General features: G+C 35.1%; 1 protein-coding gene across 1 annotated transcript in view; it reads right to left on the bottom strand.

The window, feature by feature from the left end:
* The window catches only part of CDH8 (cadherin 8, type 2), a 102,046-nt gene that overhangs the window by 38,394 nt on the left and 39,893 nt on the right, over positions 1 to 23,759 (bottom strand). Inside the window, exons 5-7 of the mRNA XM_010283238.1 lie at positions 23,351 to 23,538; positions 20,499 to 20,752; positions 13,213 to 13,349 (exon numbers count right to left, since the gene is read on the bottom strand). Of these exons, the coding sequence (XP_010281540.1) occupies positions 13,213 to 13,349; positions 20,499 to 20,752; positions 23,351 to 23,538 (579 nt within the window). The remainder of the gene's footprint in view (positions 1 to 13,212; positions 13,350 to 20,498; positions 20,753 to 23,350; positions 23,539 to 23,759) is intronic.

The following is a 23,759-nucleotide window of genomic DNA, read 5'->3' as shown; positions in this document are numbered from 1 at the left end:
CTAGTCTAGTTTACCAAAAGTCTTTTCAGAGTAAGGCTGCACAGGACAACTGTGCAGGACTTTCAAATTTCAAATACACTCAGTTGGTCATCTCTGGATGCCACTGCCACAGCACAGCATGTAGCTATAAGAAACACATATGCAAATTATATACATAATTTCCTAGAAGTACAGCCCTTCTATGTCTCTGCTGAAGTCTCAATTACTGCCCACGGTTCTAGGATCCAGTAGTCTGCTGTAGATGAGCACAGCACACACATGAAGAAAGGAACATCTACACGGATATAAGGATGACTCAATGTAAAAATAACTAGTGGACTTTACTAGTGGTAATAAATTTCCAAAAAATTATGGAAAGTCCAGCTGAGTTTACAAACGCATATTGAAATACTTACAAGAATTATAAGCACCTAAAAAGCTCGTCTGCTTTTCTCCCCAGTTCTCAAGATTCTATTGGAACATTAACTGCTTGAAATACACAACTTGCTGGTACTCATCTTTGAGTAACATACTCAGGATTAAAAAAGGCTGCAGAGTTTGACACAAAATGATGAGGTAGATGAGATAAAGTCAAATTTTAAAAATCCCATTATCAAGTCATTTAGTCTCTCCAAACCTGAACTTTGGGCTACAGACCCACACAAGTTCTTATTGTGAACAATGCATTTCTTTCTTCCTGGAAAAAAACTACATAACTGAGATATGTGTATACCATTGGAAATTTGTAATGCAAAGCACTGAGCATTGTTAACATTGTTACTGCATGCAGCAAGTAATGCTAGGAGTAACTAGATCTTATGAATCAAAATTTTGGTCTTGTGCCATAACTAACAGAACATAATGCAGCTATTAGACTCCCATAAACACTTAAACACTTCATAAACACGCTTAAAACACTCCTCTGCTGTCCTTCCTTGACAGATACAGAAACAAGTGGCCTTAAAGAGCAGTGGTCCCCAAGAAAGAGAATTACTGGCTGCACAAAATGAAGTTCATCATTTTTCTAACCCAAAGAAATCCAGTTTAATGCAGTTTTCCTTTATTTAATTAAATAATCCAAAATCACTTCAAGATTCTCTTTAAAAAGTCATAAGCTGTCCTGCATTTTAACTAAAATTAAGTACCTGAATAGAAAGTAGACTCCTAGAAAATAACACATCTTTTATAATTATCATCACCACACGGATTGGAAATGGCTATTTCATGCTTCTATGATTCAGTGAAATTTCTACTATAATAATATTTTAAATTAGAAGTAGAGGAAGTCCTAGTTCTAACAGAGAAATCAAAACAAAATCTGAATCACTGACTTAATAAAAACAACAGCACTTGTTTTACATCCATTGTATTTCAAACTTATTAAGCTGTATTTTAACAGATTCATTCCCCGTGACTTTATCAAGGTTTTATCTGATGACTTTACTAAGATAATCTACATGCAGGACTAGTTTATTTCTCCTGTTAGGGTTAATGTGGTTGTTTTCTTTGTGCAATCCTTTACCTATATAACACCACAGCTTATAACAATTTTTTTTTGCCACATTAAAACTGACAAATCTAACTTCAAGAATCCTGAGAAACAAAGATGCTATTGTGAAACTGAAATTTTATTTATGTTGAAGTTTAACTATAGAAATCACATACTGCAGCAAATACTGTGCTCATTTCTCTGAAGTGTTGTGTAATGATCTGATGCAAGAGACTGAGTGCCTGAAACCAACTCTGAAATTGTCAGGAAAAGACATCAGTAATTGGTGATATTTCTGTTAAAAATAACAGAACATAAACTCTTTCTGAATTAGGATAGAATTTGTATAACCAAACAGGATTGGTTGTCATGAAGATTTAGATCCCTCCTAAAATTCTCATATTTTTAAAGGATGAGAAAATACTAAGAGTTGTGGAATATCTATAAAATAATATAAACATATCAGTGCATAGCAGAAAGGCTTCTGTACAAGTCGCTAAGACAAGAAACAAACACTGCTTCAAAATTAATGTTCCATTTATATTTATTTCAGCATACTGGAACATATTAGAGGAGTACAGATTGTGGCAAGCCTCTGCCTGTACGTGTGTGGGAGGGAGGCAGAAAGAAGATGCGCAACACATTTCTTGGGTTTGTTCCTTAAGTCGTTTTTTGGGAGAAAAATAATAATGGAGTTGAAAAGTTTTGTATCCTTTCAAGTAGATCACTTGGTTTATTTTATGGTCTCCAGAAGATGAACAAGTCAAGAGCAAAACTATGTTACATTCTATTTTTATTTCCTCACTGATAGACTGTCACAAGTTTAACCAAGGACTTGCTCAACATCTTCCACCTCCATCATTTTTGTCCACTTTTCTCTCTCTCATTGCCATTAAAAAGATGTCAGACTTGCAAAATGCATGCTTCCACAGGCATGGACAGATGCAGAAGAACCCTACATACCCGCTACCCAAGTGGAGTGCGAGGAGTGTATTTCAACTACGTATCCTGGAAAGGAGGACAAGAGGAGGGGAAACTGAGGACAGACTACATTTTCAAGTCCTTGACTTCAAAGCTGAATTTGTAGTTAGGAGGTTTCCAAAGTTCATCAACTCCATCTGTAAAGAGGTGACTAAAATAGGCCACATACCTACCTTTTGTCAATATATAAGATGTGTAGCTTGGGACTAAGGACAGATTATACTTTCAGGTTGCTGATAATACCAAAAGAAAAAAAGAAAGAGTAAAATTTCTGTGACAGATGCACAAGCCATGCCAGGAAATGTTAATTAAATAAAAGCCATATTCTTTAGGCCCTGTTGAGACAAAGTTTGCACTGACTTTCATTTTCTGTGGGGTTATGCAAGACATAATTGTTTAATATAGCCCAGAACCGATATAAATCTGGAATCAATTACCTACAATTTGCAGAAAAATGAAACATGCCTGCAAAAAGACCAAACGGATCATTTTCTAAAACCATAGAATCATTTAGATTGGAAAAGACCCTTCAGATCAATGAGTCCAACTGAAGCAGTGACAAACTGTGACATTCCACCTAACCCTGCACTGAGTCCTTTGCTTACCATTGGAGTAGCAATGTAATGTAAATAGACTGGTATGCGCTTTTCCCTTTTGCTTCAAGGCCTGATTCAACTTCTACTGAAGTTAGTCAGATCTCTTCTACTCTGGAAATTTAATCTAGTCCTTGTCCTTAATATTACATTATGTATTTTCTACATTTAAAATAATTTAAGGTTAAAAAAATATATATATATAATTTCAATTAAAACAGGGACTTAAACTGGGTACTTTGTTAACTTCAAAGTATCAACATTGATTTATAAAACTTAATAATCAAACTATATTTTTTAAAAGTTAGTATATATTCTTTTCATACAGATACAATACATATTGATGGAATCAGCCCCCATTTTGCTCATCTGAGGGCAGGCTATAGTTTGACATTCAAATGCAACCTCTTTGCTATTTTTCATACCAGTAAGCTGTACAGTTGTTCAGCTGCCTAACGAATAGTTATTCTGTAATTACCTCTGATACTCTGTGAATTGAAAAATCTATTTGCAAAAGTGGAAATGTTTGTAATTGTTTCAGAAGTATCAAATTTTGTTTGGTGTATATGCACGATATTGAAGTGTCTGAATGGACAGATAGATCAAAAGGGCTTGGAAAGGCAAACCTAGATTGGAAAAGCAAAACATTCCTTCAAACGTAGTTTACAGCTGTGAAGAGGGTCTCTTCTACCATAACCCTGGCTATAAGGGAAAATCAAAAGACACTGTTCTGTTTAAATTTAGCCATTCACCATGAGAGGAAATGTTACTAACTGCTACCTGAGAACCAGGGGCCACGGTAAGCGAGCTGTAATTTTGTCCTTGAGGGAGCAGAGAATGCTGAAACTAATTCATATCCACCTTAGAGCTGGAGGGGAATGGGAAGCATAGGCAACTCCCACCGCTCGTGCCACCCTCCCAAAAACCCGACAACCCAGGAACTCAAGGCTTTCCGGTTATTATAAATCACTTTGAATGGCAGTCTCTCTTTAATCGTGATATATTTTGAAAAATCCACTTCAGTTTCACCACTTCCTATTCAGTACCATGGACTCCAAAAAGAAAGTGCTAGAAGATACAGTACATACTACATGTACTAGGTAACACATCAGTGCTCATTACTGTGTATGTATGTCTGTATGTATGTAACCTATATATTGCACGAAAGAGTGATTAGACTGCATGGGATTATGCACTAGGAGAAAGAAGGGGGGATATTAAAGTAGGGGGAACGAAGGAATGGGATGAGGTTTGAAAAGAGTTGGAAGAGGCATCCTAATCAGAAACTATAGCACCTTTTCAATATTTGAGTAGCAATTACGGGTACTTGTCTCTTGTCAGAAGTTCTCGATGCAAACAGCATGTCCTCAGAGACTGTTCTTCTGAGTATCTAATTTTGACCACAGTGAGCTTTATATTCATAGTGACACATAATCAAGATGTATGTGACACATCAATATGAGTAAACAAACACATAATTCAAAATAAATTATTAGTATAGCTGCTTGAGCAGGTTGTATTGGAAGCTGCTATAGTCATGTCAGGTTTTGAAAACAATTGCGTTTTATTCACAGATCCTAACTAAATCCTTAAGGGGGAAAAAACCCACCAAAAAAGTGCACTGCCAACATCCTTCCACCCACATATCTATCCAGAGACCAAAGTGAAACAAACGCTGGCGGAAAACAACCTGTATTTCTGATACAGTACTGTGTTATTGAGCTTTATTTGTCTCTAATGAGGATGCAAGTCAGGATGTAGTTTGCAGTTATGTCACTTTCATAATAAAATGTGTTACCCATTTCAGTGGTGAATTGTTACCAGTGCAAAAATTAAAAATATGGCTTAAGGTTTAGCAACTATTAGCAGCGGACTTATAAAAAAGGCATGCTAGAAATGTTTGAAGTTATACAGTTGTTTTTTTTTTGCAAAAATAAATGCAAAATTAAAAAAACCCACCTAACTTCAAGAATAAGCAATAGCAAAACAGCATTTGTATCTCTGGAAGCATCTGCAATGAGGAAGCACTATTCTACAGACCCATCATTTTAGCAAAAGTCAGAGTCTACTAAAAGCTTTTGAAAAAAGTTTTTTCCACTTCCTTGTGGCAGCTACCAATAAGGAAGAAAAAAGAGCTAGGAAAACAGGGAACCACAGAAAAGCATAGGGAACCACATCTTTCTGTGACCTTTATTATAGACACTAGCAATAACAACAGTGTGATGAAATGCTACAGGATCTTCACACACACAGGATTACAACTCCACAAATCTAATTATGATTCCAGATTTTCTGAGGCAGTGTAATGCCTTAATCGTTGAAAGGAAGTAACAGGTTTTAATTTCTAAATATAACAATGAGAAAATATTTCCAGAAAATAATACTGCGCCATTAAGTTACAGAAAAGGATTTGCCTTAAAAAATAAACCAGTGAACAGGCAGCAAGAACGTCGATTGAAGAAAAGATTTAAGACACAACAAATGTACCAGGGCATGATTTGCTGCTGTGTTGCTCAGTGTCAGCTTAATCAAAGGAGTTCCGCTAGCATAAGAGAGTCAGGAATCTGGCCCACACTTTAGAGCAATTATATTGTTAATATGCTAATACATCATGCATATTAAATTGCTCAAAAATATTGACTTAGACACAGTATTTTTAAGATTAATCGTATTTTCTTCAGAAATACTAATTAAAATGTTCAAAGTGCAGATGGTCAATTGTTAGTTGTTCAGTTTAACAATGCACTCATTCTGCTAATAGAATATGTATATTGTCAGTTTAACCATGCGTCCAGTTTTCTGAAAGTAATTAACAAACATAATTCACATGAATTAGTCAAGTACATTTTCACTTATGACCCATGTATTCCTTACTTGAATCCTTTTCTGTTTTGTGTCCCAGAATGCTTTATTCCCCTCTAAAACACCACCTAGTAGCCTAACCTGTTGTGTTTTAAGCTTTGAACAGTGTTCTCAATTCCAGTATTTGGATTTGTATTTGAATCTCAATATTGATTTGTGAAATCAATATTTGCAAATCTAGAACCAAGATGTCTAGCCTGGCTTTACAATGACCTGAAACCAGAAATAAAAGTTAGAACCATTCATGCAAAACTCTCTCCTTTTCCTTGCCATAATTATGCTTATTACCTCCTCTGACTTTTTTTTTTTTTTTGCACTGAATTACTGAGATCCTTTATTCACAGCTGCCTTACATGCTTTTCTCGGAAATCAGAGGTTGCTAACTTCTATTCAGCATCCCATACCTGAATTTTAATACTGGCTCCTGAACTACTGAGACCATTTTATATAGAGATTGTTTCATAAAAACACACCATCCCCATTCATATTTCCGCATAATATGGCCACTCCCATGCTATTAGCCATGCGGATCACCTCTCCTGCTATTCTTGAGCTGTGAAAACCACCAATGGGAAAGTTTGCGATTATGTTCACAGCTGAGAACTGCAAACTAGCTTTACGTGATATACCAGCCCTACACTGAGCAATGGCAAAAGCTCTGTGACCATTAGAATCTATGGAGTTCTGCATAACCCTATATTATGTGCAAATGAATAAAACCTACCTTACTAAATTCTGTGTTTCTGTGCAAAAAAGATGGATTATCTAGTTAGAGTTCCACTAAGCCAGAGAAAAAAGAGTTGAGCAAAAAAGGTTAATATTCCTGACCTTCTCCCATTTAAAGCTCCGTAAAGGCTTATTTCCTTCTCTTTCTAAAACTTACTGAAATTTACTCAGCCCTAAATTAGAGGTAATTATATGATGCATGAAAGTAACTTCCTAAAATGTTAGAATTATTGCTAATAACACCTATAGTATTTTTTACAATAGAAGACTAAATAAAGTTAAATAGATGAAAGCATAAGCAAAGGTATTCATGGCATTAAAAAGCACATTGTGGCTGAAGGCTTATTCTGAAGAGTAATTATGTCTCTCTTCCTTTTTAATTAGTGTCCTTGTATTTTTTAAAGGAATATACAATATAGATAACTTTAGTAGAGCATGTGCCGAGTGATGATTCAATTATTGTATTTATATTCCTGGTAAACCATAAAGAGTCTTTCTGGCTTTATGCCCTTTCCCATTAGGTGATAAAATTGCCTCATACTTCTTCATTTCAAGAGAATGCAGTTGGTATGGGTAATTACCTTTGTCAGATAGAGCTCACAGCTTTGTCCTTGAGACTCCTGTGCTCTATGCCTGGAAAATATTTCTTGTGGTCAAATCACCATTTCCATTTCAAGATCTTGTCTATATTTTCATCTATTGCTTTGACTAATAAATCACAAGAATTTCTACAAGTTCTGGCAGTTCTGGTACTTTGCCAAGTACTTGGGCAGGGGGCTTAGCTAGCCAGTGGTATGCTTTTTGTTTGGCAAGTGAAACTGAATACCAAGAACCATTTGACAAAGCAGTAAATCAAAATGGAAATAATAGCTCCATGACTGCAGTGCCTGGAGAATAAGAAAACAGAAATTCAATTAAAACGCATCATTCAGAGATTTAAAACTTAGCCTAGAGCAATGCTTTTAGCCAAGAGAAATATTCTCTCCCAGGCTGTCCTGCACTGGCTTTGGAATTCCCCATCGGACTGATTTGTTGCATGTCCGTGCCTGTGATACACACAGTGTGAGAAGAAGTTGTTTTAGAAAAGCCTTCTTGTAACCTGATGCAGGAGAGCAAACGGATGCACACTTCATCTCTGTGTTTCACAGTATGTCTGAAAAGGCTTGAGCCCATACTCCTTATAAAAGAACCTCTCTATGCTTGAATGTGCTCACAGGAGTACCTCACAAACGGTAACTGGGATTGGACCTGGATGCAGTCTGAGGAGCCCAGTGCTGCACGTGGTCATACGAAGGCTAGGAAGAAAACAGAGATCTTGAGTAGCCCACTCAGTGTTATGTCAAGTGAAAGAAAGCTTGGGGACTTCAAAGGGATCATCATTTAGTTGGCTTTAAAGTTTATGAGCCATGGTTTCCATTATTTGTTGGTGTGCTTTTCACACATCTCAGAGGCTGCCGATTGGAATATGTTTAGAAGACTTTTCTTGTTGAAACCTATGGCATTATTCAATGAATTTCTTCTGTGTAATACACATATTCTTGAGAAAAGGACTACCTCATTTTTTAAAAAGAGAATTCCAGATAAGCATTGCTAATAGTGAATGCATTATAGTATAGTTTTTGTTTTCAAAGAATTCACTAGAACCCTGTATCTCAAGCAGATCTTAGCTACTGTTTAGGAGGGATGAGTATGCAAATATCAGGATATTCATATTTAAATTAGAGGAATGTTGTGCAGTTAAATTATGTTACTAATACATTTGGTTCTTGCCTAAGTTAAAACAGCTTCTCCAAGATAAGTCTCTGCTTTGGTTTCAAACTACATTAATTCTCCTTTTATTACTGCTTTTGTTATATCAATTAACCAGCAATGGCTGAAGTAAAGGGCATTTTCTTAGTATTAATGAGACACACAGTGAGGATGCTGGGGAAATATCTGCAATGAGGCTGTTACAGCAGTTAAAAGGTGGAAATGGAAATCTATGGAGCTGGAGGCAGAAAGAAGTTTAATTATTATATGCCTTATACACGTATGACAATCTGATAGCTTGAATGATCAGTGATTCTGAAGTCCATTCAGAATCTGTGCAAACTGTAGCAAAAATGTTCTAATAAATAAATCATGGCTATTTGATTTTCTTTTAGTAGCTAAGTAGCACTGACAACACGTAACTTGGTAAGTACTGCAAACCCTGTACAAGAAACTGAGAGAATACTGAGGTTAGCCCAGCCTGAACTCTGCTCTGCTTCACTGCCCAGCCAAATTGCTAACCAGTTAATGCAAGCAGCACAAGCATGTATGTCAATGTGAACAGTTGTTATAGCTGTAATTGTAACTTCTACAACGTAAAAAAATGCATTTGTGTGTTCAGATGAATGGGATCATGTATGACTATTAGGATCCTGACTTTACTAGATTTTACTGAATGGCAGAAAATTCCACTTAAAAAGAAGTACCAAAGAACCAAAGATGTGATGAGCCTTTGTAAATACAAAAAAGATGCACCAAAAGAAATATGTGTAAGTTAATCATTCATTCTGACCGCACTGCAATTCAGGCTCTTGGAGGATACTTGCATATACCCCCATCTTCCTCTCCTGTTCAGGGCGTAGCTCCAGAGAGCTCAAACATAGGAGCAGCATAATCAGCTCTGACTTACAAAGCAAGCCTACATCCACCACCGTTCTTGCAAGCATCTAGGCTAAAATAAACCTCCCAACCTCGGCATAGAGTTTTAAGCTCACGTAAGTCTCAACTACACAACTAAACGATGAGAAATCTCATTAGTTTAGTATTTAAAGTCCAGAGTCAGTGACAGAAAACAAATTTCAACTTTTATACCCACAGACCAAAAGGTACGTTCTCAGGGAAGGGTAATTTTGCCAGTGAGTTTGCTTCTGACTCATTAAGCAGAGCAAACTTGGATGTATGGCAATGTGTAACAAAAATTTAAGAATCAATTCATAGGTGCAATAACTTTCCTTCTTGTCACGAGTGTTAATACATATATTTCTTCTTTGAATCCTAAGCCTGTATTTCAGAGTGATCTGTCAAAGAGGTCAAAGTTCTTTGTAACATTCTCTTCTCTTAAAAATCCATGTGACAGAATTCACCAACATGGAGGAGTCACCACATGATCAGAGAGGAAAAAAGTTGAACAACGAAGAAGCAAAAATTAATTTGACAACATAAGAAAGAAGTATAAGAAATCATACAATAGAAAAAAATATACAAAAGGAATAGAACATTTAAGAGTAGACAGATTTAAGGCTAGTAGTTGAGAGGATTAAAGCTTCAGAAGGAATTTATCTACTGATTTTTCACTGAATTAATGGAAAATGTATAACTAAATCTGAAATACTGAAACTGTCACCTAAATATCACCTATACCTTACTAATCACTTTCAATCCAGTCTTTTTCACTGATCACTCTTTGCATTGTTTCATCTTTAGTAACCAAAAGAAGATTCAGATGGATGAAATATTTGAAGAATTATCTCTAGGGGGCATGTAACCAATATGCAACGTAGTTACTGTGATTTAAACGGGAGGCATAAAACTATATGCAACTTGTCTACATGTTCTGAGAACCAGAACATAAAGGCAACATGAAAGTTTGGGCAACTGTTTTGGGCAACTGTCTGAGGAGCAGCCACTCAATGCAATTCTTCCTTAGTCTGTCTGGCTAGTTAACCACCTGAGAAGAAAGGCTGCAGACAACTAGAAACTCCTTCCCAGTGGCTGGAAGGTGTCTGCTAGTGATGGGAGAGTGAAAGGAGGGAAATCATACAATCTTTGGCCTGGAAGGGACCTTTAAAGGCCACCTTGACCAACCCTGCTGCAATGAGCAGGGACATCTTCAACTAGAGCAGGTTGCTCAGAGCCCCGTCCAACCTGACCTGGAATGTTTCCAGGGATGGGGCATCTACCACCTCTCTGGGCAACCAGTGCCAGGGTTTCACCACCCTCATTGCAAAAAATTTCTGCCTTATATCTAGTCTAAATCTACGCTCTTTTAGTTTAACACCATTACCATAAGTCTGTCCCCAAATGTCTCACCCTCCAAATTTCTCACTTTGCAGAGGTCTCAGAATGTGATGGCAATACTATTTGTCACCACTAGCACAAATTTTTTCTGAATTAGATCTAGCCAGATGGCTGCCCATGAGTAGAAAAAGAAAATGTCCTTCTAAAAAAAACCAAAAAACAATCAAACAAACAAAAAAAACCCACCCCAAATTGATTTTTGCCCATTAAGTACTTACAGAAAAGAATCACAGTCCCCACTGGTTCATGCTTTTGTGCTTCTACTCCTAGTTTTGCTAGACATGAAAGTGTTAAGTTCATATTTTGGGGCACTCAGATTAAAAAATAGCAGCATGTTTAAAATTATCCACACACATTCTAAATCTGATCACTTTCAAAGACATCAGCCAGTCTGAATCTAAATATCTTTATCCTCAAGCCAGTGAAAATGCAGAAGCAGTTATTCTCAATTCAGCCAGACCAATCTTGTCTGCATGAGGAGTTTAAAAATAATATCTCTTAAATAAGCAAAGATAGTAGTGTATGAAATTAAGCTCTTGTTTTATGTAAATGTCAAATAATTATATTAGGAATGCAAAAAAACCTCAACCATGAGCAGGAACACAAACGCTTAGAACAAGATTTGCATTATTATTTTCATAGCCAGTCTGATAAGAGGCAATTTTACAATAGTGATAGATGCTGAGGCTGCCATGAAGTCTAATGACAAGGCTGATTTCTTACAAAATTCTTGAGTATAATTATGTTTGAAAAATCTGAAGATGCAACAGGCAGAGTCGATTCTGATGGGGCTTAGTAGCATGCACTTCTGTTAACTTTGGTCTGACACACATATATAAGGGACATCAAAAAATTAATTGGAGGAGTTTCTTGAAAAACTATTTTCTTTTTAAACTTTCTGGAGGAAACAAAATGTATAATTACTTCACCTTACATCTTACTATTCCAACATCTGAAAACTTTGTTTCACAAATAATAATTCTGCTTTCCATGCCATTGGTAAAGCTCACGATTTGACATGAGGAATGTCTTGAGAAAATTGGTATGGAAATTTTGTATCTTTCTCTTTTAAAAACATCAAAATTATTAACCAGTTTAATATTAACCTGGGCAAAAAAAGTTCTGTGAAACCAGAGCTTAACTTTCTCTCCTTACGTAGTTTGAATCCCTGTGTCGGCTCTGGCTTTTCTGCAAGCAGAAAGTATTCTTGCTAACATATGAAAGTAGTGTTTGCCCACATGATTTAGTAGTAATTAACAGGCCACTGTTGATAGTACGGCACTATTAGTAATGAAATACACAAATTACTAAGCTAGGTCATAGGAATACAGTTTACAGGGGTTGTAAGTTCAGAGCTTACTTATAGTCAGACCTCTCTTTCTCATTTATATGTGCCATTTCAGTTATCTGTCACAGATTCCTGACATGTTCACTTTTGAAAACAGGTACCACAGAAAAATATTGGACAACAAAAATGGGTCAAAAAATGAATAGGAGGATAAAAGATGCTAACACAATGTTCATCGCTAGAGTACTATCAAACTGAGCATTAGAGCTTCTTTATCATAATACTATATCCTTTAAAAAAGATACTCTGAGGGAAAAGCAAGCATTAACATCACCTTATTTTCTACATGCAAGAATTAGCAGCACCGATCATCAGGCTCTGAAGACAAATATTCTTGCAACAGTGTCAAGTGCATATGCACGTATGGGAATTATGCATATACATTGACTGCAAAATAGAGAAGTCAGCAGAAACATTTTCATAGTTTGTGTTTCAGTTAAGATGATGACATGGGATAACGCTCTCGTTCTAAATCTGTTCTTTTACTGCAATATGTTTATGTCAAATGTAGTCCAAAATACGGTGCTAGCATTAATAATAAAATATATTGTCATACGTGATTCTGTCAACAGCAGTTACAATTCCAAATAAGAATTCTTCCCGATCAAAATCTAGGACCCATATTCCCAGACAGGGTGACACTCCTGGCTCCCAATGACTTAGGTGTACAGATCAGTCACAACAGTTCGTGTCTATAGCTGTATATGGGTAAATTTATTCATATGTATCAAATAGGACTACTTTCATGCAACATTACCCGTGTGTTTAATAATGTATGGTACTGAAACATAATATCACTCAGTGTTAAAAACTTCTGGGTTAAGTCTAGAATTTACTTCTACAATAGCAAAGCTTTATTTGTTTTATCTTAACTAAGTAAATATAATGCTTTGTTTGGGGTTCTTTAAAACATTTTTTAACATTTACCCTATATATCCTGAACAAATATACTCATGTATCTCTTGAAAAATCTCTACTACTGTATTTACTGAAAAAAATGCAGTTTTGAAAACTAAAAGAAATGAATGGAGCTTCATCAGAAATTAAGTTTTCTTTCAAAAATTCTGTAATTTAAAAATCAAATGTGTTTTACTTTTTACTGAATTATATACAGTTTCCTCTACGCACACTGTTAAAATTTATAATAAAACCAACAGAACTAAAAGCGAATATACACAAATACTTACTAGTTTCAGTAGCTACAATAGTTATGTTGTGCCACATGTTTGTTTCCCTGTCCAGCGGTGTTGCCAAAGTTATTTTCCCATCTTCTGCATTAATGTTGAACTGTCTCTCAAGGTCAGTATGCCGATCAATGGAAAACCTACAAAATAGACATCCCTGTAATCTACTTAATGAAGTTGGTGTAATCCATACAATCACAAGACAATTTAGGGAGCCCTCTGAGAGCTGCAGTTTTATAGCCAAGTGGATTGAGAACCTCAATACCATAATAATTTATAAGACAAAATGACAAACTGAGACTAAAAAAAAACTTAGTAATTATTGCCTAAGGAGTAATTAGCTGTATACCCAGTGTGAAGGTCATAAAATGCCCTCAGGTTCACTGGGTAACATCTTTGAAAAACGGTGCTGATCAAGAGTTAATTACACAATCCATCACATTTATTAGACAGTTTCTATGGTATTTCACAGTAACTGCTGATAATTTCAACAGTAATGTATTAAGCACAAAAAAATGGTGGGCTTCATGGTTATTTTAAAAGGGGCTGAATAATATTATTTTACCAATAAATTTCAGATTAATGAAGCATGAACTATTCACCAAGCATATTATTTGGTTATAGTTCAAACAGTTCCATGAGCAGAATGCATTTTCCTATAAAACACTTCAAATACTGAAAGACTAATTGTTTTATGGATTGACGTCATGGATTTTTAACAAAACGAGTTTCATCTGACAGGTAGTCAGAGTTTGCAAATGTGAACATCCAGGTAAATTATGCAGCCTAAACAGAGCCAGCTTGATGACAAGGGTGAGCTGCAGTATATATCTCCAATGGTGCATTAAGCATTAAGATGATTTAAAGCTCAGAACAGGATCTCCAGGAAAGCTTTTATGTTTGTCCAGTTCCACAGAGGTTTTGTTGTTTTTTTAATGTATTATTTGCAAAAAGAAACTAAATCACAAAATTAAGCCTTCCAATTTTTTGACAGGAAAGGTACAAAATGAGTGAATTTAGTGATAAACTATTGATATGGTTCAACAAAAATTGACTTCAAGGGGTTTTACGGAATCTTAATTGTGGATTTATATAAAAGCCTTTTAAGCCTTTGTGTCTATGTATTACAGAACCTAACAGCATGCACTGACAATTTTTACATCTGTTCTGCATTGTATCTAGGCATAATAGGGTGAGTTAGGATACAGTGTCAGACTGGATTACATTATAGAGTGGTCAGAAAAGTGACTCAGACTGACAGTTTCTCATTACATTTCTACTTTTTGCAAATACATTCTTAAATTCACTGAGAAAAGAGGAGCATATTTTGCTACAGTGAAAATGCCAGAGTTATCTGAAAATCAGTTATCCCATTCTGTTTCATGCTTTATCATAAGCAATTTCAAAAGAAGTTCTGATTCGGAAGTTCCTTTAAATGCTACAACATATTCTGATGAACTCAAACTTATTCCAGCATAACACAATTGATTTTGATAGACATAGCACCAGGATCTGATTTCAAAGCTTAGGATTATGGTGTTCATCTTTTTTTATTTCAATGTCAGATATTTGCATATTTAGAATGAAGGATACATTGCAATTAGATGGCTTGTGCAATGCATTCAGCAAGATACAGTTCATTTTCAAAAATTAGTTCTAAATTATGAGAAGTCATCAAAAACTTAAAGTTTAAATGTTTAGAGACTGTATTACTAAAGATCAAGGCTAGCATGATCACACAGTAAGGTACTTAACAACCAATGGACTTAAGAGTGAAACCCCCTGTTTAACTTGGAAATTGGATTTGTTAGACAGTCAAGTTTTGTGTTTTTAAACTGTGAGGAGAACTAGTATTACTTACTTAAAAACAAGTAGTTTGGTTAAGAAGAGTACCATAGAAAAATATGAAGTAAAAGCTAGGCACCTATATTTGCATCTATATTTGGACATTTAAGTAAACTGATTTTCTAGTGAGCTCCACATACTCAGTTCTTAATGGTTTAATGGGAATTGTACTATCCTCAACATTTCTGAAAATCAGGTCACTCGTGTGGAAGAGTAAAGCTGTAGGTGCCTAACTTCAGGCAATGATTTTTGATAATGTATCTTAACTTTTTTTTGATGCTTCCCTAGTTTCAATTAAAGTATTGGAAGTACAATTCTGGTTCTGGTGAAGTTAGTAAAAATTATTTTAGAGACTTTCACAGGTTTAAGATTTCAGTCAAGAAAATATGAGAAATACAGGACCCAAGATAACTTTTTTTAAGATGTCATCACTTAAACATCAAGAATTAAAAGATAGTTTTATGTAATGATGCAAAAAGAACTCTTCTGTTATCAAACATTTATGAAATTTTTACAGTCCACAAACAAAATAAAATATGAAATGCTTATATGCTATTTAATGCTTAGTTGACCTGGGGTTGACATAAACTCTGTTGAGTAAAACCACAGTTTTTCTCTAAGGACCAATCCTTTTTTAAACTTCCATTCAGCCTTCCTCCAGTATTTTTGAAGCTGTAAAACTGAGAATGTAACATTTGTGAGTTTATTATATTGCATTTCACCTCATCCCAACAGTATTTATTCACAGTGCAAAACCAGCATTCAAAATGAAACGTTTTTAACATAAGTTACATGGTTTTACAAGACTACAAAGAGGTAAAATCCTCTCCTGGTTTTAATTTGATAAATATTTGGTACAAAATAAAAAATAAAATGTGCAGTGTCATAAACCTGTGAAAACTACTAGTACATTTGCGGTTTCCTTTTCATGATAATGGTATTGTAACTCTCTTTAATGGGAATGCATTGTCAGATCCATAAGCTATACATAAAACATACATTTCTCTACAAATGAGAAAAGAATATCTTGGGAAAGAATATCTTTCGAAGTTGCCATAAACCCAGCCCAGGTTATTGGGAAGTTTTGGTTAGTTTATGGGTCTTCTATGGCAATTATGGGAACAACCCCATGGTGGTTTAACAGAAGACTTAACATGATTCTCAGTCCTGCTCCTGCACTATTGATATTGCTGTTATGACTTAATTTGATTTGTTCTTTATTTGCACCAATGTAAATAAGAGCAGAAATCCTTTTTTTCTGCATCTGCTGAGATTTGAATCGCAGTATAGATACCTCATCAGTGGTAAATCACTGTTGTTTATTAACGCCAGGCAGATCAGACATGCTACTTAGTGACAGATAAACATCTGTACCATTAGGGAGGCAGAAAATACCGTATCTAGGTTTTTAAAGCCTGCTGTGAATTAAGAAAATTATCAACTGCTGCCAAAGATGAAATCTCTGTCAATATGAATGGGGAAAACCTGCCATAGTGAACCTTATCTCTCCACAGAGAAAGACACTGAAGGGCAGTGATTTATAGGAGGGCAGAGACAGTATAGGAAGAAAGATTATTACTCATGCTTTTTTCTGTGTACTTGGATCATGCTTTATCCAAGACAATTCACTGCAGATAAATAGACCATGGTTATAAAATAACAAGAGAAACACAAAATAACTACTACTGGAATTAATAGATTTGTATGCAAACAAATAATGATCTTTCAAGTCTAATTACACTATAAGCCAGAATGTACCGTCCTTACTAAATAAACTACGGTAAAACTATACAACTAGCTTAGCTCAATTGGCTAGGTCCCTTTCCCAGGAGAGATGCATGTGGTCTACATGTGGTACAATGTGAGCCACTGACGCATGCTTCTGACAGGACTAGGCTAGAATAAGACAGACTACTGACCATTTTACAACTATTAGCCAAATTAGTAAATCCTTTTCACCATCAAGCTTAAAAGTGAGCCAGGCCCTTAAGAAACATGCAGAATAGAAAATAAAGATAAAAGAGAAATTTTGCTGCTTATTTTAAAAATACTGGGTTATGAAAGATATGATATAGTTAGACTAACAACCTAACAACCGCTATGAAGAGATAGTTCATATTTATTGGAGAAACGGATAACGAAAGCATAATCCAGCTGAATATCACATTATCACTTAGCCATTCAAAGATACCTTTGCTTATCCACAGTTAGGAACAATGAGAACAATCCCATACAACATATGCATCCTTTAGTCCCATCCATGTAAAGGTGTCTGAATTTCTTTGGCTGACGTCAGACGTCAGACTAGTAACCACTGCCAGAACTCTGCATTTGACAAAAGACATTGCTAAATAACCCTCTTCAGGTATTTCCATTGGATGGGCACATTCGGAACCAGACTGGTAATCCATCTATACACCTGCTTGTAAATCTATGATAGGCTTCCTGCCTTTTAGATCAATTGATAGAAGAATCAGAGAATATGTTTCATCTCTTCTAGGCAAGCATAAAAGAACAAAAGTACCATCGTATTGGATAGAAATGAGATTAAACTTTATAAAAAAAAAAAAAAAAAAAGAAAACACAGTAGAAGTTTCTTTCCAGGCTGTTTTCTGTAATAATTTTTCTAAATTATTTATGTTTTGTCTCATTACTCAATTATCAGACTATTTCCATGTTCAAAGATATCCATATTTTATTTCATTTATGGTACTGCAATACTCTGAGTTTACTGAGTCTTTGTGTATATGACTAATGTGCAGCAGATGTGGTATTGGTAGCACATAAGGTGAGTCATATTTTCATTTGTTTTGCTAGGGATTTTATAACAAATGTACACAAAAGCTGTCTAACCAAAATACTGATAGAACAGATATCTATTGAAGAATATAATTTCTTTGAAATGCAATTGGTTGCTGTCTCCTAAAATTCTGTTTTAAAGAAAGTAATATATTTTTTAAAAAGCTATGCAGTATTAAAATGGTCCATTATTCTTAGAACAGGATGTTTTAATTCTGTTTTTCAAATTTTTTTAACTTACTTTTAATATTTTTGAAAGTGTATCATGGAATATATACATAAAATTTACATCATATATGTGATATAATAACAGAATAAACACTTGAAATGCACAATCAAAATGGAACATTCTAATCCAACAAAACAACTTTTTCACACATTTTTGTTAGAACCTGATATGTTCCAATTTTGTTCTGAATTGGAAAGAAAGTAACTGCATTTCTGGTCCTTACTTGTCTCTGATGAATATTTTTACTCCCATAATCGTAGAATTACTAACTTGGAATCTCTTTTTTTTTGACTTAAAATATTTTCCATGCAACAAATGCAAAAAAGAAATTTGGACTTTCCAGAGCTATCCCGGGTAAAGCCAAATTAATCAGGTGAGCAAACAAGAGAAAACAGAAGTTGCACAGAAAAGCGAGCTCTGTATATTCCTTAATCAGCTATCAAGCCAATGCCGTAGAAAAATTAAATCTGATAAAGTACTGCATGTAATGTTTTTAAAGAAGATATTAATCACACTAACTAATTATCTTTTTGGTTAAGTATAATGAATTTTGGCCAATTCTGTTTCATGTATATCAATTGTTTCTATACGACTTGATAAGTAATAACATTCTAATTTAGCCTGCACATATAAAATATTTCTGCTTTTAAAAGTCTGAAAATATCTTGATCTATAAAATGCTGAAAAACCCCAGAAATTAAGTAAATATTTTACTCAGTTCAATTTCTCATGCTTGGACAGAATAAAAGTATTAGGACAGAGGTAGGCTTGTAGCTGGTCTAAATTATTAGGAGTTTGGTGTAGGACTAGAAAAGAATTCCAGGGAAACAGAAGACTGGAAAAATAGCCAAGGTAAAACCAAAGCAGAGTTGAAGCTAGGCTGAGATGAGGAACAAAGGGGACACAATCAAGAGACAGAGGAGCACAGGACCAAGCCAAGAGCAAAGCAGAAGAGGGAAGGAACGAAGGTTAAATGGAAAGAGAAATTACTATCCAGCTGGAATAAAGGGAAGAAAGCCAACTTGCTGCCACCAAGGTTGGTTTCACACAATGTTCAGAAGAGCCTGTCTTTGTAGTGGCAGTGCAAGCCCTTTTTCACAGATGTCAGTGGACAGCAATAATAAAATTAGGGTTGGAGCCACCACTTAAATTGTGATAGATCAAACTCTGTGCGTTCTATGTTACTTTTTTTCTGTTTATGTAACATTTTTCTAGCCTGGGTAACCACCCTCATTTATTTCCTATTTCCATGATCAGATTACCATCTTCGATCATCCTAGAGAGCTTCTCTGGTAAGAAATTAAATTCAGTGCTTATTAACACTGTCTGGGTTGTGTGCTGCAGTAGAAAATATATTAATCGATTATTTTGTATAGAAATTTGTGATAGTTAATGCTAGGTTTAGCTAGTTTTGAAAGGTTGTTTTAGAAATATGAGACTCCAACGTACTCTTCAATGTCTTCATAAACAAGTTCTAATACATCCAAACATGTTGGAAATTCTGAATTTCTAATTCTGAAAATACTAAAATATGATCTGCAACATGTAGGCCCCCTAAATAAAGGTTTAAAGTTTGGCTCTGCAACAAACATGATGTAAATGACGATTAGAAAATGGTCTTAAGTGATAGATTGTAACAATTAGCATCATCCTCACAATGCTGAAGCCTGCTCACGTAGCTTAAACTCCCTAAAGCAGTAATATACAGCAATGATTATTACTGAATAGACTCTCTCTAAATATACCTTTACTATGAATTTGACGTTTTGGTGTTTGTTTTCATAATGCTTTTATCAGGCAGCACTATACATAGCAAAATGTCTTTTGGGAATACTTGCATCATACTATACTAACCATTACAAAGGGGAAAGGAAAGATGTGTGCTCATCAAAATGAGATAGAAAACACAGATCTGATGAAACTAGAATAACAGATTTTGCTCAAGTTAGATCAAAAAGGGAAAATATGATAAATTGAAGCAAAAGTCACATGGGCATAATCATCTCTGACTTTCTATCTTTAAACCAGGAATGGGCTTAGCTTAAGGAATACAAAATATGTTTTGACAACCTTACAACTACACGGAACAAACTCACTATTGTTAGGGGAGACACTAGCGGATTATTTAAACTAATGGCAGAAGATACACACCAATGATTCAACCCCATCTGACCTCATACACCCTATTTCTTATTTTCATTGCATTCCTACTGTTTCATAAGACTACTCATGTGGCAAGGAGCATTTCTGAGATTTTGAAAATTATCTGAACTGATAAATCTAACATCACAAAAATACTATACAAGTATTTTCATAGAAATAAAATGGCATGAGAACAGCGTCATACAACGTATGGGAAAATACACTTAGTATTCTACGAGTAGCTTTTTTGAAGAGAACTTCCAAGCAGCACTACCTTATGGGACTGGAAGACACGTCAGGGTCGTGGGCAGTCACCTGACCAATCACAGAGTTAATAGCAGCATTTTCATGCACTTCCAGTAGGTAAGTAGGTGATGAAAAAACTGGTGGCTCATCAGCATCCTCTACTACAATTTTTACTGTTGCTGTATCCTTGAATGGTCCTCCACTGATGAAGCGAGGATCAATATGAACGTTGGCTGCTTCTACCTTCAGAGTATAGGATTTTTTGGTCTCAAAGTCCAGTGGCTGTTAAGAATGACAAAGATAAATGTCTTTTACTAATGGCCACAGAGAAAGAACAACTGAACATAATGCTAACGGATGAAAGTTATGTGCATTTAAGCACATTCAGTGAGATTTAATACAATCACTTCCCACTCCCAGAAGTGCAACCTACAAATTTTCTAGGCATATATTGATATCTGTTTATTAACCAGCCTCAGAGAAAACAACACTCTTTGTTTTCTTGCTTTTCACAAGAAATTTACCAAAATATTCTGTCATGAATTATACCATTAAAATTACATATCAGATAAATACTACAAATTTGTTGGTGATGATATGACTTGCATACTAATCATGCACTTAATCAGTGCTTTGTTAGTTGAAGACAAGAAAAAAGATTATACTAGCTCCACAAAGAACAAGTATTTTATTACTTCCAGAACAATGTAAGAAATGCAAAGAACTAGCAATTATTATTTGTTGGACATGAGAGGCATTATGTGGAAAAATGTAAAGCTAATCACAAAGAAAGTACTTGAATATTATTGCACGTCAGGTAACTGCATTTCTGTTTATATGGGTAAATGAGGTAGACATCTCTCAGGAATTTCTTAAAACTCTAGCAATTCCTATTTCTGGGTTGTTTTTTTTTGTTTGCTTGTTTGGGGTTTTTTTGTTTTGTTTTTGTTTTTCAGAGGGAGAAACACAAAACCGATTACTCTTGCATTATACCTGCCATGTTACCATTGTTTTTACCATTTTACAATTCCATATTAAAACATAAAAGCTGAAAACACAGAGGATTTAAAGGAATGAAGTGCCATATAAAAACAAAATCTGTGACACTTCTGAATATTAGAATTTTCCATTATAGGAGATTCAAGTTTGTGTCTTGAAGCACATCAAGAATTATATATTCACTATATAATTCTCTTGTGTCTCACAACGATTCAAATTTCAAAGATGCAAATTGCCAAGCATTAGAAAGATATTAAGATTTGCATTACAATGTCCCAGGGATAAAAAGAAAAGGACATAGAAACTCTGAATCTGCAATGCAAATACCAGCAAGAGCACAAACAGGGACCTTCAAGAAGTCTGTCAAAGCCTTCAATAAGCATACTTCCAAATTTTGTTGACTTTTTCAGGTATGAATGAAATTGTAATGGGATTTGCTCTTTCTCACAGATTCTAGTAAACATGACAAAACCTCGCTGCTTTAGCGGCTGTTAAATTAGTAACCTTTTATAATTATGAATGGTGATTTATAAATCAGCATATTCACAATTTACCAATCATAGCTCCTATATAATTTTTTCAATTGCTTTTCATATGCTTTACAGAAATGACAGTACCCCAATACATTTAGTCATGCTTAATCAGAATATCGTATTGAAAATTTACTGCGCATTGTCTAAAACTCAGGATTTTATGCTGGAGAAAATCTATTGGTTAAAAGTACCCTCCATACATCATCTACTGTAGTAGAACCAAGATGATTATTCCTGTCATAATGAATATATGAACCAACATTATGTTAGAGCCTCAGTTATGAAATAAAGCTAAGGGAACTAGGGCAAAAGGCTAATTGCCTTAGTTTACAGAATAGGCCACAGCACACGATAAATAACAGTAAGGAAGAGCAGGGATGTATATAACAATTTTCTCTTTAGGAAAACAGACCTATATTTACATAAATATATATAATTTTATTACACAACTACAGTGCTGACTGACTCACTGAAAAACAGAAAATATAAACTTTTGACAGGTACTCTGCCTGACCTCTTTAATTACAGGTACAAGTTGAATATTAATTACCTGTACTCATTGGATTCTTCTTTTTTTGCTGGAATGTCATGGTTTTGTTTTTGTTTTTTAAAAAACCGAAGATTCATTTAGACTGCTGTATGCTACATACCTAAAATCCTCTATGCCAATGTTACAAATTATATTGATATCCTTTTTCAGGACACAGCATGGGAATTGTCTCTCTTCTTCCCCCCAAAATAATGAGGATTACTTTAAGTCTAGAATTAACATTTCATTGACTCTAATAGCCAAGTTTTGTTCTAGATATGCTGTCTCTCCCCATATTTCTGTATACAATTGGCTGGTCCTTCTGTTGTGTACATGTACATAGCTCATCTTGCATACATCAACACTGTATAAGCATAGAAAAGGTAACAGAGTTGTAGCCTCCTATAGGGACCGAATTTGGCACTTCTCACGTGAAACAGTGCTGATGTCCTTGATAAGGTTCACTGAAATCACTGCTCACAAATGAGCAACGAGAGTTAACATGAGAAAAGGTGGAAGATTAAGCCTCTCATACATCAGGTAATTTAAATACTATGATCTCTCCGTGTGGAAGCCCAGATATGATTAACACATTTCCAGCACAGAAAATACTTCTGGATTGGATGTCTCCCCAGGTGTCACGTAATTGGCAATTTTGAGGGACATTGTTAATACATCCCTTTTTTATCACTTCACTGGCTTGACTCCCCATCAATTGACAAAAGAATCCTTGGAAATCCAGCACCTTCCCACAGAGTACAGTCTGGCTGTGTAATTGCATATACAATAAATATTATTTTTAACAGAGATATCATTTACCTTTCTCACTCTAATAATGCCGTCCTGTGTTTGGGCATCTGTAGTAATTTCAAATATATCCATTCCATCTCCTTCAATAATATCATAAGATGATTTAGCATTGTCTCCAACATCCAGGTCATTTGCTTTCACTCTTCCTATTGGTTCACCAAGAGCAACATCTTCCATTACCGAGAAGTGATACAGACCTTACAAATAAGAGGAAAAGACTAAACATTACACCTTATTCCAGTCTCTCTTGTCTGCTCTTCATTTCTCTATACTTCCCCAGTGCAAACTCTTGAGATGTGCAACTGATACAAACTACATTTACCCATGTTATTTACTGAAAGCAGCAAAATGTGTTCCTTATACTAGAATATGCAGTTTACTGTATGTGAATGTTCTTTTCATTACAGTAGTATCCCGC

Source organism: Phaethon lepturus, unplaced genomic scaffold, assembly GCF_000687285.1.
Source record: "Phaethon lepturus isolate BGI_N335 unplaced genomic scaffold, ASM68728v1 scaffold9853, whole genome shotgun sequence".
Lineage (NCBI taxonomy): Eukaryota > Metazoa > Chordata > Aves > Phaethontiformes > Phaethontidae > Phaethon > Phaethon lepturus.
The sequence above is the reverse complement of the archived record's forward strand: the minus strand, read 5'-3'. Positions and strand labels throughout refer to the sequence as shown.